The sequence below is a fragment of the Tyto alba genome, unplaced genomic scaffold (genome assembly GCF_018691265.1).
Source record: "Tyto alba isolate M040663 unplaced genomic scaffold, T.alba_DEE_v4.0 Super-Scaffold_38, whole genome shotgun sequence".
Classification (NCBI taxonomy): Eukaryota; Metazoa; Chordata; class Aves; order Strigiformes; family Tytonidae; genus Tyto; species Tyto alba.
In genome coordinates, this window is record NW_024881313.1 from 40,183,740 (window position 1) to 40,200,250 (window position 16,511).

The window sequence follows — 16,511 nt, forward strand, 5'->3', positions numbered from 1 at the left end:
GGAGGTTCTCAGAGCAAGGCTGGTGGAGGAAACTGCTGATGCAGAGGAGATTTTGCATTCGCATCACCTGCATTATGTAAGAAGTTTGTGTCCTGCTGCTCTTTGCATGCTGGGGTTTAACTTCATTTCTCCCCATCGCTGCAGGTGGATGCTGATGATGTCATCACCAAAGAGGAGCAGATCTTCCTACTGCTAAAAGCCAAGGCTAAGTGCGAACGACACCTGAAAGCCAAGGTGCCCAAGGTGCATGGTGAGTGTTCCCACAGCAACCCAGACTGCATGGCTGGGGCTAGGCTCCTCTCTTTTCAACCCCAGCCCTTCCCCTCAGCCCCCCCACACAGAGCTCAGAGCATGTGAGGGAGGCAGTTGAAGGAGGCCCAACACACTGTTTATTCAGCTTAGGTTATGGGGAAGATCTTTCAGTGCAAGGTGTTGGAAAGCAAAGTTGTCATGGCCTCTTTCTCCTGCTCCAGAACTCCAGATGCCAAGGGGTCAGGAGGATGCAAGAGTCATGGTCACTATAGCCTTATCACTATACCCAAAGCCCAGGCAAAGCATGGGAGATAGCATCAACCATTAGTTCTCCCAAGACCCTTTGCAGCAACACACCAGTTGTATGGGAAACAAAGCATCCTTCCAACACCCCTTCTCTGTTTCCCTCTGACATTCCCTCTATTCTCCTCAAATGGGCCCAAGCTCAGCTAAGCCTCTTTCTAAAACTTCCTTTCTATTTTGGGCTGTAAAATCACTACCAGATGTAGGGTTGGAGGGAGAAGGAAGGGAGAAAGCTCTCTCATGTGGGCAGCAAAGTAATCATCTCCCATTGGTTTCTTTCATCAGTTGCACATGTGTTAATTATTGGCCCTGGAGCTGTATGCTGAGGCACCCTGCACCCACCCAGCTAGTCCTGGGTGGGCGTCCTGTCCCATCTCCCTCTATTGCCTGAGAGAAAGGGATAAGCCAGAACACTTCCCACGTTCAGCATTGCATCTTAGAGATCTCTCTTCCCACAGCCAGACCTGTGGGGGTTACCTGGAGACTTCACTAGCAGAAGGTCCCCAAAGCCAGATGTGATTTTTAGAGCAGAGTCGTCAGCCACCTAGTGTCCCCTCTCCTGTTGGAAATGACAGCAAGCGGCCATAAAAGCTCAGGTTTCATTTTATTCAGGCCTCTAGCTTTACATCAGCCAAAACCTCAAGCCACATCCTCTGTTGCTTCTTTGTCCTGTTCACCCAATGCCCAATTAGCACCTCATTAAAAAACACATGTGCAGAGGCATTTCCTTCTGTTGTACTAGAGACCACCTGCCTACCTTGGGATCTGGTGATATCCACCAGTTGGTCTTGCTCTTACATTGTTTTCTAATTCTATGAGACTGTCAGCATTTAGTATTGATCTTTCTCCTTAATTGTGAGCAGCAGTGCTGGTAGGGCTGGGTAGATGTGTATGACTGACGAGCAGACTTTGGGCTCTTTACCATGGTCAGTTTGGTAGAGCAAAGGAATCAAATCACAGAGCTTTGCAAACATGTTCTTTGTTCTGTTTTGAGACCTGGTTCTGCAGCTGAGGCCAGCATTAGTTCTGCCATTGACTGCAATAGAAAGAAATCTAATATGTTGTCATTTAGATATCTCATGAACCCAAGTCCTGGCTTTGGAAAAAGCTGTTCTGAGCTGCTCAGGCTATAAAACAGGTTTACTGCTCCATCCTCTATAGTAAATCTCTGTCCAATCCCAAATAGTACAGCCAAGAGGAGGAATCATCTTGATGTAAATACTCACAGCAGTATATTCAAGACTTTAAAGGCTCAAGGCAATCATTAGCAATAAGTAGTTAGATCAAATTAATCTTCAAGATGTTCACTAATCGAAAGGCAGAATGAATTCTGATTTAACCTTTCCCAGAAAACGCTCTCTTAAGATGTTGTGAAAGATCCTCCAGTGGCAGGACCTCCGTAACACCCCAGAAACTCGCACTAACACTTCACAAACAAGGCAATGAGTTGTCAGAACACCTCTGAGATGGACTAAAGAGTTGATGGTCACAGACAGAGGATTTTTCAGTTTGGAAAAGATCTTCCCACTTTGCTGCCATCCACAGATTTTTAGACTACAGATGCCCTTGGACACATGAAATGTTAATGTTATGGGGTATCTGTGAACAGACTAACTCAATCTCCATTTTGCAATGTGTCTGATCCTTCCTGCTGCAGGAGTCGAAGGAGACAGATAGTTTTAGATCCTCTTGTGGAGTGAGGGGTGACAGAACAAAAGGCTGTAATCTGTACTGTGTTAGCTTTAATGCAATTAATTGTTTAGCTAAGGCTCAGAAGCTTAGTTTTTGCAGAAGGGCTTCAGAGCCCAGGGTGAAAAGTGATTAGGTCCAGTCCTTTCCTCCTTTCATGATACGGAAACTGAGGCTTGGTTTCTATTTGTTCCGATCACCCAAGGACATGTGGGTCCATGCCCTTCTCAGCCAGAAGGAGAACCTCATCCCATTGCCTCTTCCCTCACTACAGACCTGGAAGAAAAAACCTGGGAAGGGCAACATGGTCTTCACAATTAAGATGTACCAGCCGCTACTTGCAGACAATATTTATGGGAGCAAAGTGGTTGTGACTTGGAGCAATATAAATCCTGGGTGGCCACCCAAAGCCTTCAGGGAGTCTCCTGTGATAGCACTCTGAGTATTTGAGGAGCACACACTTGGATGACAGGAGAACTCTTCTAACTGCCATGGAGGACTTGGGTTGTGTAACCACCCTGCCAGGTCCCTTATCTGTCTTGGCTTTGGATACTTGGTGGTGTAGGACAGAGTTGTCCCTCATGATACATTTGTATTTTGGCTCTGCAAGACTTAGCCTTTCCTGGAAAGAAAACAAGTGACTGCAGGCAGCCAGAGTGCTGTGCCCAGGTCCATTTGGCCTTCTGCTTGATAATAATGGCAGCCCATGGCGTTGATGTGCCACTATATCTACACCAAATCTATCTGCTGGCAGTATGGGCTGATGGTCCCCAGGTCAGGCGCACAAAGGACTTCATCTCTTTGCAAGGTCTCCCTCATGGCAGCCAGCTATGCTCCTTCCTATCTTGACAGCTCCTAGTGCTTCCAGAAAGCAAGGCTGGAGACTCAACCCCTGCCCCTGGATTTTATTTTTCTTTTCAGCAGTGTGATGAAGAAGTCCCACTCTGAAGGCTGCTTCTGCCAATGTGGAACAGACTTATTTTATATTAGAGATGGAACAAGCCCTGCTGAGAAGTATATTTGCAGATCACAGAGAGCTGTGCACTCCTTGGCCTGAATTGATTTGTTGGTCTGGCTGGTATTCAAAGGGCAAAAGGGAACAGGCACAGTTTAGTCCCTTTAAAATATTTAAAATAAATAAATAAATAAAATGCAGAAAACAAAACAAAACAAACCCAACAACAATGAAGTGATTACAAAAAGAAACAAATCAGCCCAGGCTCAAGGTATGAAATACAGGAGGCAGCATACATTCCTGCTTCAATCTACCTGTGTTACGTTTAGTTTCTGGAGGTCTTCTAAATGGGAGAAACCATCCCCATGTGGTCAACAAACGGCCATGAGACTCATGTGTGAGACCCTGGAAAGTTTGCACAATCTGCCTTCTCTGTCTGTAAAAAGGCAGAGCTACCCCATGGCATCCTGGAGGAGTTCGAGGTCAAACGATCTGCCTTGGAAAAGCAGGTAAGGGAATAGGATTTCACCTGATGTAAGTGACCATGGCATAGTGAACTTCAGCTGAAGAAGTCACCCATATAGCAAAAGTCATGATTATTGGGGCCGTTAAGAATTTGAGCCGAGGTTGTCACAGTGTCTGTGATGGTCGTGTGCAGCAGACGAATTACTGATTACCTTGAACATCTGAGCTCCTTCTAGGCTTGGTGGACAGAGAAAAGCACCTTTTGTGATGACATCTGCCTCCTATCTGTCTCCAGATGTTGATCACAGATTAAACCTAGAATTGCTGATTTAGATGGACCACTTCACACGCTGCAATATTATATGGTTACTGATGATGATGGTGTGACCCCTATGAGGGTAGCCTAGCACTAGGATAGCTTACTTGAACATGTGGTGGGATCTCCATCTTCAGAGGCTTTCAAGAGCTTATTAGACAAGGCCATGACTGACCTGACCTCATGTAGGTTTTGAAGGCTGCAAGTTGGACAAGAGATGTTCAGAGGTCGCTTCCAACAAACATTTCTGTGAGTAATCCTGGCCAGGGGATTTAGGATCACAAGCCAACAACATTGAGTCTACTTGGGGAGATTGTTTCCTCCCTGTAGAGTTCAAGGCTCAGTTATCAAAAATTGATGAGAGTCTAAATACAATACAGGAGGTACAGAGCAGGACAAGGAGAGACAGGGAGGTCTCAGTAATTCATCTGACTTTTAGACTGGAAAAGAAGAGGAGCTTTGCATGTTGTCTCTCTCTTTTTCTTCTTTTTTTATTTTTTTTTTTTTTTGCATGTTGTTTCCAGTTACCTTACATGTTCAAATCTGTTCTTGCTGTGTGATTCTAAAGAAGGAAAAAGGACAAGCTCACAATGAGGCAGCAGTTTTGAGGAGATCATAAGGAAAGTACCTCATACAGTCATCAAAAGATGAGACTTCTTCAGCCTTTCTTACATAGTTGTTTGTGGTGAAGCAAAAGATTCACATTCAGCTCTGCTTGAAGGAATTTAAATCTGTTATTACTTCCCAGAAACAATGATTTACTGCTTAGCATGCCAAAGGTGAAAAAGGAGATTGAAATCTCTTCCATAAATTCTGCTTCACTATGTCTGAAAGTATCAAAAAGCACTGGTGTAAGAGCTGGATCTCAGCTGCCCAATCTCATGATCTGCTTCTAGAGCCAATATCCTTCTGGAATCATTGAAGCAGCCTTCAGCATGGGGCAACAATAACGGTGAGACAACCCTGCAGACAGTTCAGGATGTTTGGGAAAGGAGAAAGTTCTTGCTTAAAATCCCTGGCCCAAGTCAACAAGGAATGGCTTTGGACTTGAGAGTCCCATCTCTCCAGGGAAACTCTTAACCACAGAGGTCATAGGAAAAGAGGCCTCTGACCCCATGGCTGTTTTATTGCTGCTTTGCATTGGATATTTACGCAAGCTCTGCAACAATTCAAGACTGCTGTGCAGTCCGAGGTCTGGCTTTTGCATCTCTGCTCTGGGGTTTTGTCCTGCACCCCTCAACGTTCAGTGTGATTAGCTTGTGGATGGAGTCAGAAGAGGGCTTTGGGCTATCTCACTGCTGTGGACACAGAGGGATACTTCCCTCTCGTGGTTCTCTAAGCCGTGAGAGATAGGGGTGTGCATTTCTGCAGACAGCCTCTGCTTCTCCAAGGAGCCTTCTGAGGACCTCTTCCTGCAAACCCACTCTCATCCACGCTTCAAGTTCACACCTGGATTTGAACTAGACTGAATAAAGCACTGTTTTTCTGCCAGCTCAGAGGCAGCTAGATGGAAGATGTGAAATGGCAGCAGTAATGTCTCTTCTCTCAGACCAGGAGAAGATGGAGTCCCATGGACTCCTAACTGCACGTCGTGTCTTGAACTGGTCCTTCAGGGCATCTCTACAGTGAAGGGAAGGAGTATAAGTGTATATGCTTGATAAGACAGCTTGGCTAACAAGGGCCAAGAACTCAGTTGCAGTGACAGAGGTGCTGAGGACCTGCATGTGTATGCAGCGGCCAGTTTTCTTATCACCAAAAAGCATGACTTCATTTGTTATTTCAGATTCCCTTTAGCATGTACGCGTGGGCAGGGCCAATGGTGAAACTTGATTGACCTGAGAAAGATCCTTTTTGGAGGTTTCTTTTTCAGCTGGCTCAGCTTCCTGGTCTGGTTCATCGTACTTTCTGTCTTTTCTCCTTTCTCCCATGCAGCCCCACTTCACATCAAGGGGTGCTTCCACATAGTGCTGTCGGATCCTGTCCTGCCATCACCCTTGACCCATGCCTATCCCTGTTCATCAGAAGTTGCCAACTACCACCTGGCAGAGGGCTGCTTGGATCCTGCCCCTGCCTGGGTGCGATTGCAGCCCAGTGTTGTGATTCACTCCACTCCATAATACTCAATGGTCTGTGTTTTCGGAAAAAGTGAGATAATTCGGGACACCTTGATTTTTTTAATTTATTTTTTAGATAGAAAGAAATATCACGTAAGCTGGCATGGAAGGTTGGTAGGGCTGCTGTCCTCATTCTTGGGAGCTGACGCACAGGGTTATTCAACGCCTCACCTTCGATCTCAAAGGAGAGTCTGTGGCAGAGCCAAGTTTTGGATTCTCATCTCCTTACTCTTCAGCCAGGGCACAAGCCACAAACCACATTTCCTTTTGTCCTGGAATTCAAGGTGAGGCTACAAAGATTCAAATCCAGGTGGGCAGAAGCTGATGAAAATCTTTGGGCAAATCCCACTTGACTGAAACTCAAAACTCTCGTCATCACTCTCACTCTAAAGCCTCCAGTTTTGTTTTGAAATGAGGAAAACACATTTGAAATTTCCTGCAGTGCAGTGGGTACCTGGGTTCTCCTCCTTTTTTGCTGAGTGCATTTCACAGGCCAGTTTTTTTCCTGGTATAAACTGGCAGATTCCCATTCAGTTTAGCAAGGGCGTTGATTTATCACCGATTCATTTATTTCTCCCACAGTTCAACACTGCAACTTACTTTTTTTTTTCCCCCTCTAACATGCATTCAACCAACACTTTAAAAAGGGAAAAGTCTGACTTTCAGAGATATCCATGGGTCTTAAGTGATGAGAGGTAGCCTGGATTAACACCAAACCTTGATTTTGGGCTGATATCTGCTGTTCCCTCTCTCACCTTGCAGCTATTCACTCCTAATACATTTACTTGGCAAAGGCAGGCTATAAATGGCTAAATGGATTAACGCAAGTGAAGAAGACACACTATGGCAGGGTCTTGTGAGTCCAGCACCACTGCTTGTCCCCAAGAAGGGAAATGAGATTTTTGAGGAGCTGGTTTCTGTGCATCATTCTTCCAGCACAGTCTTAGCTTTGTCATGGAGTCACGCACCAGAACTGGCTATTTGAGTGGAAAATGTGATCCTGCCTGTGCATAGATTTCATGAGCTCTTGCCCAAGAAGCAGCCAACCCAGAAGAGAAAAGTACCTCCAGCCACACTCCGCCATCCTCTAGAAGCAAGAAGACCTTGGTCTCTCATCTGTTCCACTTAACATCTTCCTTTTCCCTTTACTGGTTTTTACTGTCTCAGTTTTATTAAATCCATCATTTCCTTTTCTTCAGCACACACAATTATTAGCAAGTGCCATGTGCCTCACAGCGCAGTGCTGAAAGGTGGCAGTTTCCAGAGCAGCTCCTATCAAAGTGGTCGGTGAGTGGTTATGTTGTTCTCCCAACCAACCTGCACCCTCACAAGCCTTGTCATCTTTGTGCCAAAGGGCTGATCTTAATGTAGCTCCAGTTACTAAAAATGGGCATTAAAAAAAGTACAGTAGGCCTAAAACTTGAACAGCATATTATGAAAAAAGGAAAGAGTTCATGAGGATATGGAGAGTATTGGTGTTCACCCATCTGATAGAGACCAGAAGGAGATAGTCATTGGAAGGAGACTTCCAGAGGCTGGAAGGGATATTCACTGTCTGTCTTGGTTTTAACTCTCATCTGATTCCTGGCCCATGCCCTGAAAAATCCGACAATTAGCTGTCGAGTATTCAAATATGTTATCTGCTACCATGGTTCAGCAATATCCTGTTCAGCTGAGATAAACCAGATGCAGTTTAATTAGATATGTATCTAAACTGCATTTCAAGAGTTGAATTAAGGACTGAGGAGCATCAGGGTGAACAATAGATGTGCCAACCATTTCTGGATAGTGGGAATATGTGGCTGGTACACGTATGATTGCTAGCAGGGCTGATAGTCCCAAGGAAAGTCCTCGCAAACAAAAAGGTAAAAAATTGATAAAATCGTAAACTTTCTTCAGCAATAATGAGCTACTGTTTATGTGTAAAAACTCCAGTTTTCCATTTTTTCCCACTAAAAATGTTAACTTTTAGTTTTATGCTAGCTAGTGGAGGATGAACCTCCTTATGTTCTCCTAGGACAGATCACATAGACAGTGTCATCCATCCCCTGGTAACCTTCCAGGCATATCTCTGAGCCTGAGGACCTGCTGTGGACTCTGATCCATGGGGTGACATGGGCACAGCCCCACATGGACCTGTGCCATAGGGAGACAGGGCTGAACCAGTCCAGTGTACTTCCACATAGCCCTGTCTCAGGATATGTGCATCATCTGCCACTGCTGGCTAAGACACTGAGGGATAGAAACCCAAAATATTAAAAAAAAAAAAAAAAAACAAAAAACAAAAAAAAAAAAAAAAAAACAGAACCTGTCCCCGCAAGCATTTGGCTTCCTTTCTTCTTTTCTCTCTTTTTTTCCTCCCCCTTTTTTCTTTAAATTTAGTCTTTAGATGAAAGCCTTTTGGAAAGAACAGGAAACCCTAACATTTCTCTTCTACGTACACAAATATTACATTTCAGCCATGGTGGGCAGCCCGATGCCACCCCAAAGTTAAACCTGGAAGGGGATGAAGTGAAATTCCCAGCCATAAGCCATCAGACCTGATTTTTTATTTTTTTTTTTTCTTTCACTCATGAATTAAAAGCCTGTCTTTCCCTGGTTTGGAAAAGGAGATGGGACATTTTGTGGAGGAAGAGAGATTTTTACACAAACCTGTTATTAGCAAAGGCCATCGGCAATCCTTTCTCAGAGTCCTAGGTGTTATAGCTTGCCTCAGAATGGCTTGTTTTTTTAATAAATAAATCTATTTGCTAGGGAAATGGGTTATTTTTAGTTGAGAAGACATGTGTATTTACCTAAGGTGTGTGGGTTGCACATCTGAGTTTATGGCTCCATTGTCCCCAAAGGACCTATACTCAAGCCCAGGCTCTCTCTGGACTTGCAGAAGCCCAGCATCTGCTCCTGATTTTCTCTCCAGAAGCTCAAGCACCACCCTCTGATCATCCAGTGTGCCAGGGTCTCCTCAGAACTTATGAGTAACCTCAGGTGCCTTAAAAGTTAAGGGAGACAAAGGCATCTGGGGCACTCAGGATTTCCCCTGAACACCACAGACCTCTATAAACCCATATCTTCTCCTGCTCTTTCTGTCTTCTCCCTGTTTCTGTTCTCAGTCCTTGTGGCTCAGTGATGCAGGGGAAGAACATTGGCCCAAACTGCCCCTACAAACAACCAAACCATCCCTTGTTAGCACCCTCCTAGCACAGTTTTGGCCTGGGACAGCCCACACTGCTCCAGGGAACATCATCTGGGGGCCCGCATGGACCAGGAGAACCTTCAAGATGGCAGCACAGACAAGACTGTTCTGGGATGTGCATGAGGAGGAGTTCAGATTCTTGGATATGAACCATGCTGGACTTGCAGAGCCTGAAAATGGGCTACGGTCTGTTGTGTTGACAAGTACAGATGCAGTAAGTCAGTTTTGGTCAAGCCTGGGTTTTCTCATTGCATCTGTGGTTCTGGGATGGGTCAAAGCACTGAAACCCTACAGAGAGATGTCATCTCTTACCCAATTCATCTACCACAGATACCATTCAGGTCAGCAGACTGTGATGACTAGCAAGGGCCTGCAGCTTTTCAGACATGGCTATTTGCCAGTTGTGCCTGAATTAGAGGTAGCAAGAGATAGGAAATATCAACACATGGCCTCTGCCTACAAAGATTTACGGGCCAAGAGCTTCCAATCCCACCTAGAAATGTCTGCTGAGCAGTTATATAGGTCTTGTAATGCACAGGAGGGATAGGTCTCAGGAGTTATGACAGGCATATGTGGTCCATGTATTAGATATGTAAAGATGGAGAAAGGGTGAAAAACAGTACATAGGATGGCTAAACCGCAATACTAATTATCAACCTTATTTCTATGCTTATTTTAATGATTGATATGACCCACACTATCCCCGCTCAGAGGGAGATCTGGAGGGTTTTGGAAGGACTAGACGTATTGGAATGAGGAAAGAGGGATGCCTGGGCTGACTTAGGCCAGTAGTGGCAGGTCAGGTGTTATCGGATGGGATGCTGAAGGTGATATTTCTTCTTTTGGCTTGTGAGCACAGTCAGTGGACAGGCAGCATGTGAAATGTGCTACTGATGTTGGGGTAGGCAGCTGTCTGGAGCTGTGTCATGCTAGCAATTGTCTGGTAGCAATCTTCACCTTGTGATTTTCCCATTCTGCCTTGGGGTGAGTAAAGACACATTGGGTTTTGGAACAGCCCCTAGTACATGTCCTTCCCCTCCAAAGTCCAGTTCCTCCAGGGCTGAGCATGCAAGGAGTGTTTTGTCCACTAAACACTGATGTGCAGGCCAGCACAGGTCTCTGAGTAGTAACAGGCAGAATGTGCATCCTTCCATCCTCGCTCCTCATCCTCCCTTCATGCTGGCCAGCACACAGCCCCCAGTCACACAGATAGACTGCAGCACCGTCACCCCATGCAAATGTCCTTGGATGTACGCAAAGCATCTTTGCCCAAAACAGACACATGTTCACCCTGCATTGCACAACACAGGTCAAAAATACACCCCCCTTCTTACATACATACCCACCTGTAGATATATATATGCAGGCATTCATATACACATGCTGTGACAGCCAGGTTTGAAATGCATCTTCAACAGCAAACACACTCATACAGAGACACTGGCCCTCCAAGCCTCTCTTTCTCCCCCTCCTGTCCCAACATGCTGGGTCATTTTTTTTGGTTGCTCCTCCCCGCCTGTTTCCAATCCACCAAATGTCCTTCCCGTAATAGAGTGACCACAATTGCACACCGTAGTCCAAATGTGGTCTCCCTGGTGCCTTGCACAGTGCCAGAATAAGTCGGGCTGATTTATATTCCATACCCCTAGATAAACACCTCGAGACCGTGTTTGCATTTATCCAGCTGCCAAGCAGCCTCACAGATGGTTTTAATGTGTTTGCCACATGCATGTACCACTTGCACAGAAATCGGAATTGAGACTGGGGGGAAGGCAAGGGAGAAGTAGCAGGCAGGAGAGAATAGCCCTCATTGCACCCCAAGGATACAGTCTGAGCAGTGAGTGTGGCCCAAATGTGCCTCTCTTTTCCTCTCTCTTCCACCAAACCAACCTGCAGCAGGCTGGGATTTCTGACTAGGCTCAGGTGGGCAAGCAGAAACAAGGAAAGAGCAAAATGAGATAAAAAAGGCGCAGCCCTTTCACAAAGCACTCTGTGACCTGGCCCTTCTGCTTTCAAAAGGCAAGTCCCGCGGCAATGACATCAGAGCACTTGCTTGCTCCATCCTGAATACCATATTGGCTTGTGATAATGACTACAATTTCCATGCCTTGAGATTTCAACCCTCAAGGGCTACGGAGAGCTGCAAGGCACATCTGTTCTAAAACTACGGTAATGTGTGCTACTATAACTACTCTGTAGTATGGTACTACTGTAAGGGAGTATTCATGACAGACTGAGCAACGGTGAGATGAATGGGTGCACTATAATAGTAACCTCCAGACACCTCGGGCCCTGAGACACACACCCCTGCCTGGAGGATTTTACAGTCTAGGCTTAGAAGATGGGCAAAGATGATATGTGATAAAATGGCATGCGGATGCAGAGAATTGAATCAGATTTTCTGATTTATACTTGGCAGGTATATACCTGCCCTACTGTGATTGATATTAGAGGACCGTGCCATTCTGTGCATTTCAATGAGATGTTGGTAGCTTCTAGTTGTGAACTGACATGTTTCTGCATGCCTCGTCTATCTCCAAGTGCTTATTTGGTGGTGGTAATATGTCCTCTGCAGCGCTGGATGAGGAGGATCTGTCTGCTGGTGACCTGAGACCCTGCCCCAGCACAGCCCTGGGAAGGCAGTGGGTAAAAGTAGCTCCTAGCACCATCTTTCCCAACACATCCCTCAGACTGAAGTCTGTATTTCAGTGAGGGCTTTGTCGTCTGAACCATTGGGGCTGCCTTCAGCTGAAACTGAGGACTTGAGCAAGCTGGATTGATGGGCTGAGAAGTAAAAAACAGCTTGATAGGAAATGCATAGAGAAACTAGAGGAGGCGACCCTTCCTGGTGCAGGGGTATAGTGGTGGAAAGAGAAGCTGAGCTCTGTTGTGGCTTAGCTTGTCTTGAGGAAGTGACAAGCTCGGTGTCTCAAGAACAAGAGCTGAGAGCACAGGTACACACAGGAACTGTGTTGACATCTTTGTACCCGGGAATGAAAGAAGGAAGGAGTAATCTGGACTGTTTTGGAATTTCTCTTGTCCTTGGAAGTGATTGCCTCCAGCATAAGATGATTTCTGAGATCTGGAGTGGAGCTAGGTAGCCAACTGGAAAACTGAGGTGTCTTCAGGAAGCACAAGTGACCCTGCTGACCGTGAGACAGCAGCATACAGGATATTGAAGGAGGATGAAGATGCACTGACCTGTCCCAGTGCAAGGATGGCAGCAGAGCTTGAGTGCTACACCCAGAGGAAGCTGAGTGACATGATGCTCTCCTCCTACCCCCCATTAATGCCACAGCCCCCATTTGCTCTAGTGATATCATCTTAAAATCACTCAGGGACATGAAACTTACTGACCTCATCCTGAACACGGCTCATCCGAAGTATAGAAGTTCTCTCTTAATTTCTGGAACAAGCTTTGTTCACCACCAGCTTACATCTGTTTATTTTACATCATTTTCCACTTTTGTAGCTCTTCCCCATTCATACTGCTTACCAATAGGATGAGAAAAACCTCCCTTCTCATTCTCACTTTTTGGATTAAGCAGGCCAAGCCTTTTCTTTTCCTTCAAGGCCACCAATGAAATCTTCCCACCCTAACAGTCCTTCCCTCTTGCTGGAGGAATTTTTCTTTCCATTTCTTTTCAACAAGGGAGCGTATGAGCTTTTCCCCAGAGAGGTTATTTTGTTTGACCAGTAGCAAGGACATCTCAGGACCTGTGAAGCCTCCTCTAGCAAACTACATGGGATGAAGAAACAAAATAATTCTTAGAAAACAAAGTTCCAATTCATGCCTCAGCAGCTGACTTTTACCAACCTCACTCACCTGTCTGTGTTAGGTTTGTAGGAAGGGAATGTGGTGGTCACTGATCCTCACTTTCTCCACAAGTACAATCACCTTGTCTTCCTGAACTCGCATCAAACTACAGAGGTGGAAAGAGAGACACTACCATGAGGCATCTGCACACTCTCTGGAGAAAAAAAGGTCTTGCTTCACTTCCAGCTACTCATCCTGTCCTGCAAGACTAATTTCTTCAGTATTAAAGTGGTCAGTGATGTCCTTTAAACATGAGAAACTCTAGTGCAATTTCCACCTTCTCTCTCTCTGTCTATGAGAGTTACGGCTCTGAATTTGTAGGAGCTTCACCCACATACATACATGCCTGAGAGAGAAGCAATATCTTCCATTCAACGTTGCCTGAATGACTGACACACATCCAAGACACTTAGGATGTGGGATAGGTATGAGATTTACTTGTTTTCTTAAAAGTTTATGAATTCCTTTTGACTTACATCTTCAGTGAATCCTACTATTTCTTCCAGTGAAAGAAATGTTTTGCATTCCCAGTTCACTTGGAACACGCAACTTTGCATCTCAAACCTACCCACCTGTATCAATCCAAACAGCAAATTTGGAATCCTCAAACTATTTTTCATCAAAAAAAAAAAAATTTTCAAGAGCTTTTCAATCAGCATTTAGAACAAATTGGATCCCTTGTAATTATCTATGCTTCCAAATATTGTTAACATTGTCTCAGGAGAGATTGATTTATTTTTAGCATGCCAAAAGCACACTACTTGCAGGTGGTGGAATTTTTTTTTTTTTCCTAACAACAACTTATACAAAAGGTTGTAAAAAGGGGATTTTATTTTTTGTTTTAAAGTATAGCCATCGGGGAAAATTGTCAGCTTGGGGATTTTTTATTCTTTTCCTGAAACTCCTCACCATTTTTCAGATTTCTTCTTGTAATTTAGTGTGGATCTCTTTTGAGAAATGACCAGGGGAGAAGGAAAACAACAGAGTGGAGCCAAGTTGTTAATGCTGTTGATGTTTTTATAAACCAAGAAAAAAATATTTGGAGGAAATATTTGGGAAAACAAACAAAAAGAAAAGTCTTGTTTGGATTCCAGCACAATACCAATGGAATATATGGTATTTTTCCTCCCCATTTTATCATCAGCTCAGTTGTTAAGTGACCTCTAGAGTGAGTAAAATAGGCAAAAGTTGGAGTCAGAAGGTGCAGAATTTGGTCCTGGTATCACGGTGGTCTCAAGCCATTGAAATTAATGGTAAAGGTGCCACGTGGCTCTATGGACCACAGGAGACAGGGGTGGGAGTGAGGGTGGGAAAAAGGAATGGATGTGGGGAATCATAGAATCCTAGAATGGCTTGGGTTGGAAGGGATCTTTAAAGGTGACCTAGTCCAACCTGGCCTTGAACCCTTCCAGGGAGTGGGAATCTACCATCTCTCTGGGAAATCTGTTCCAGTGTTTCACCACCCTCATTGTAAAAAATTTCTTCCTTATATCTAGTCTGAATCTACTTTCTTTTAGTTTAAAACCATTGCCCCTTGTCCTCTTAGAAGGCCAATTGTTTGTCTCCTTAGATGGAAGGAATGGAGGTATTAGAGATGGGAGTGAGAGGAGGATGGTGGGGCTCCTGTCTGGGACAACAGGCATGACATAGAGGGGAGAAACAGCTTTTGGCTGCACTAAAACCCAGGAATGTGGATACAGCAGTCACAAAGTGTGGCTGGTCCTGACATCAGTCAACATTTCCATTTGAAAAATGTTTTCCAAAGTTTTCAGTGTAGGAACTTCTCAACTCATTCTGCAACCAGGGGATCTGGAGGCACCTGGCTTGACCTGTGGATGTCAAACAATAACTGTAGTCCCTCTTCCCAACCTGTTTCCTCTTCCCTTGTCCCCATGGTGCCCTGAATTGGTAAGAAATGGCCACGTTGTGCTTGATTTTAAGCTATGCACATGCCAGTTGGCTGGTCAGTCAGCAAAGGCTGGTTGGCCAACCGTGAAATTTGCAGGAACAAAATGATGACTGAGATGTCTTACTCTTCCTTCAAATTTGGCTGAGATGGGTTTTTCAAGCAGGGAACAGGGAGAAAGAGACAGGGGATGATGGTGAGATGGAGAGGAGGTTAAAGACATTTCTCTGTGTTGTGACAGTTCATGATAACGAGGAGAGATTCATTCATATTTTTTCTTGGGAGACTCAGATGTTTTCTGAAGATCGAGTCCCACCAGGTCCTTATTGGATTTAATGAATCAGTTCCACAGGACAATACACAGAGGCACACAAAGATTTTAGATGCAGTGAGAGGCAGCAAAGATGATCTTTTTTTCAAATTTCTGGGGCAGCTGATGGGTTCCCAAATTGTCCACATAATAAAGCTGTAGTCCAGAGGTGTCCCAACACAGGTTTGCACTGTGTTTCCTGCACAGAGCCTTCAACCCTCTGCTTTTTAGGAGGATTGTGGGGATCAAAGTACCCAAAAAGAAATGATTCTGTTATCCAGAAAAAAATAATTTTCTTTTGAATGAGTCCATTGTAAATGTGTGTGTGTGTGTATGTTTACAGCATGAGGAGAGCGTACCCACTAGATACTTTTCCAAATTAATATTTTCTGGAAAAATATTGCAGTATGATACTAAATAAAACTACTTAAAAGTGAAGGCTGACCTTTACAAGTCTACCTGAAGGTCTTAAAAAAGTGGAGGATTTTTCTCTCAGCATTTCAGAGCATGAAATTCAAATGAATTATTTTCTCCTCAATGTTGTTTCTCCACAGCATTTATTTTAAAGTTTACCCAAAATTATTTATATTGTAAAAAGAATTGCTTTTATTTTAAGCAAGATCAATTTGAGGGCTGAAAGAAATCTTTATTTACTTTCTTGTCTGCAAAAAAACCTCAGAGACAATAACATTTTGTCCTAATCCAAATTTTGTGGGGCACTGGTTTTTTCCTTTTTCTTTTGATCCTTCCAGAGAACTGAAAAATAAATAAACTGTTTTTCACAGTGTAAGTAATCCTGCAACATAATGAGCCAAAGGGAAGGGCTTTCCCATTTTTCATGAATAGGAAATCTAGTGTTATTCTTCCTCTAATGTGACTGGAAGCAGAGAAAATGCATTATGCTTCTTTCTCCTTTTTATCACACTTATGCTGAGGAATTTTAGCTCCTCTACCCTCACTCCTAGTTAATACTTAGAAGATAGGCAGTGATTAGTCTGGTCCTTTTTATCAGCACTAAATTAAAGATAAGAAATCAGCTGTTAAGAAATAAGTTTTTCTGTTGTTTTTCATGTCCTAAAATACCAGCAAACCTAATTGATCACTGTCAGCTCCAACCCTGGAGGGCACCATACCAGCCACAGGTCTTTAAAGCAATCCTGAATTCTTATTTAATCTTGTGAAAGCGCATTC

At 44.3% G+C, this 16,511-nt stretch overlaps 1 protein-coding gene across 1 annotated transcript in view; it reads left to right on the forward strand.

Moving 5' to 3' along the window:
* PTH1R (parathyroid hormone 1 receptor) overlaps positions 1 to 16,511 on the forward strand; it is a 119,121-nt gene that overhangs the window by 63,866 nt on the left and 38,744 nt on the right. The window contains exon 2 of the mRNA XM_042802151.1: positions 145 to 250. Within this exon, the coding sequence (XP_042658085.1) occupies positions 145 to 250 (106 nt within the window). The remainder of the gene's footprint in view (positions 1 to 144; positions 251 to 16,511) is intronic.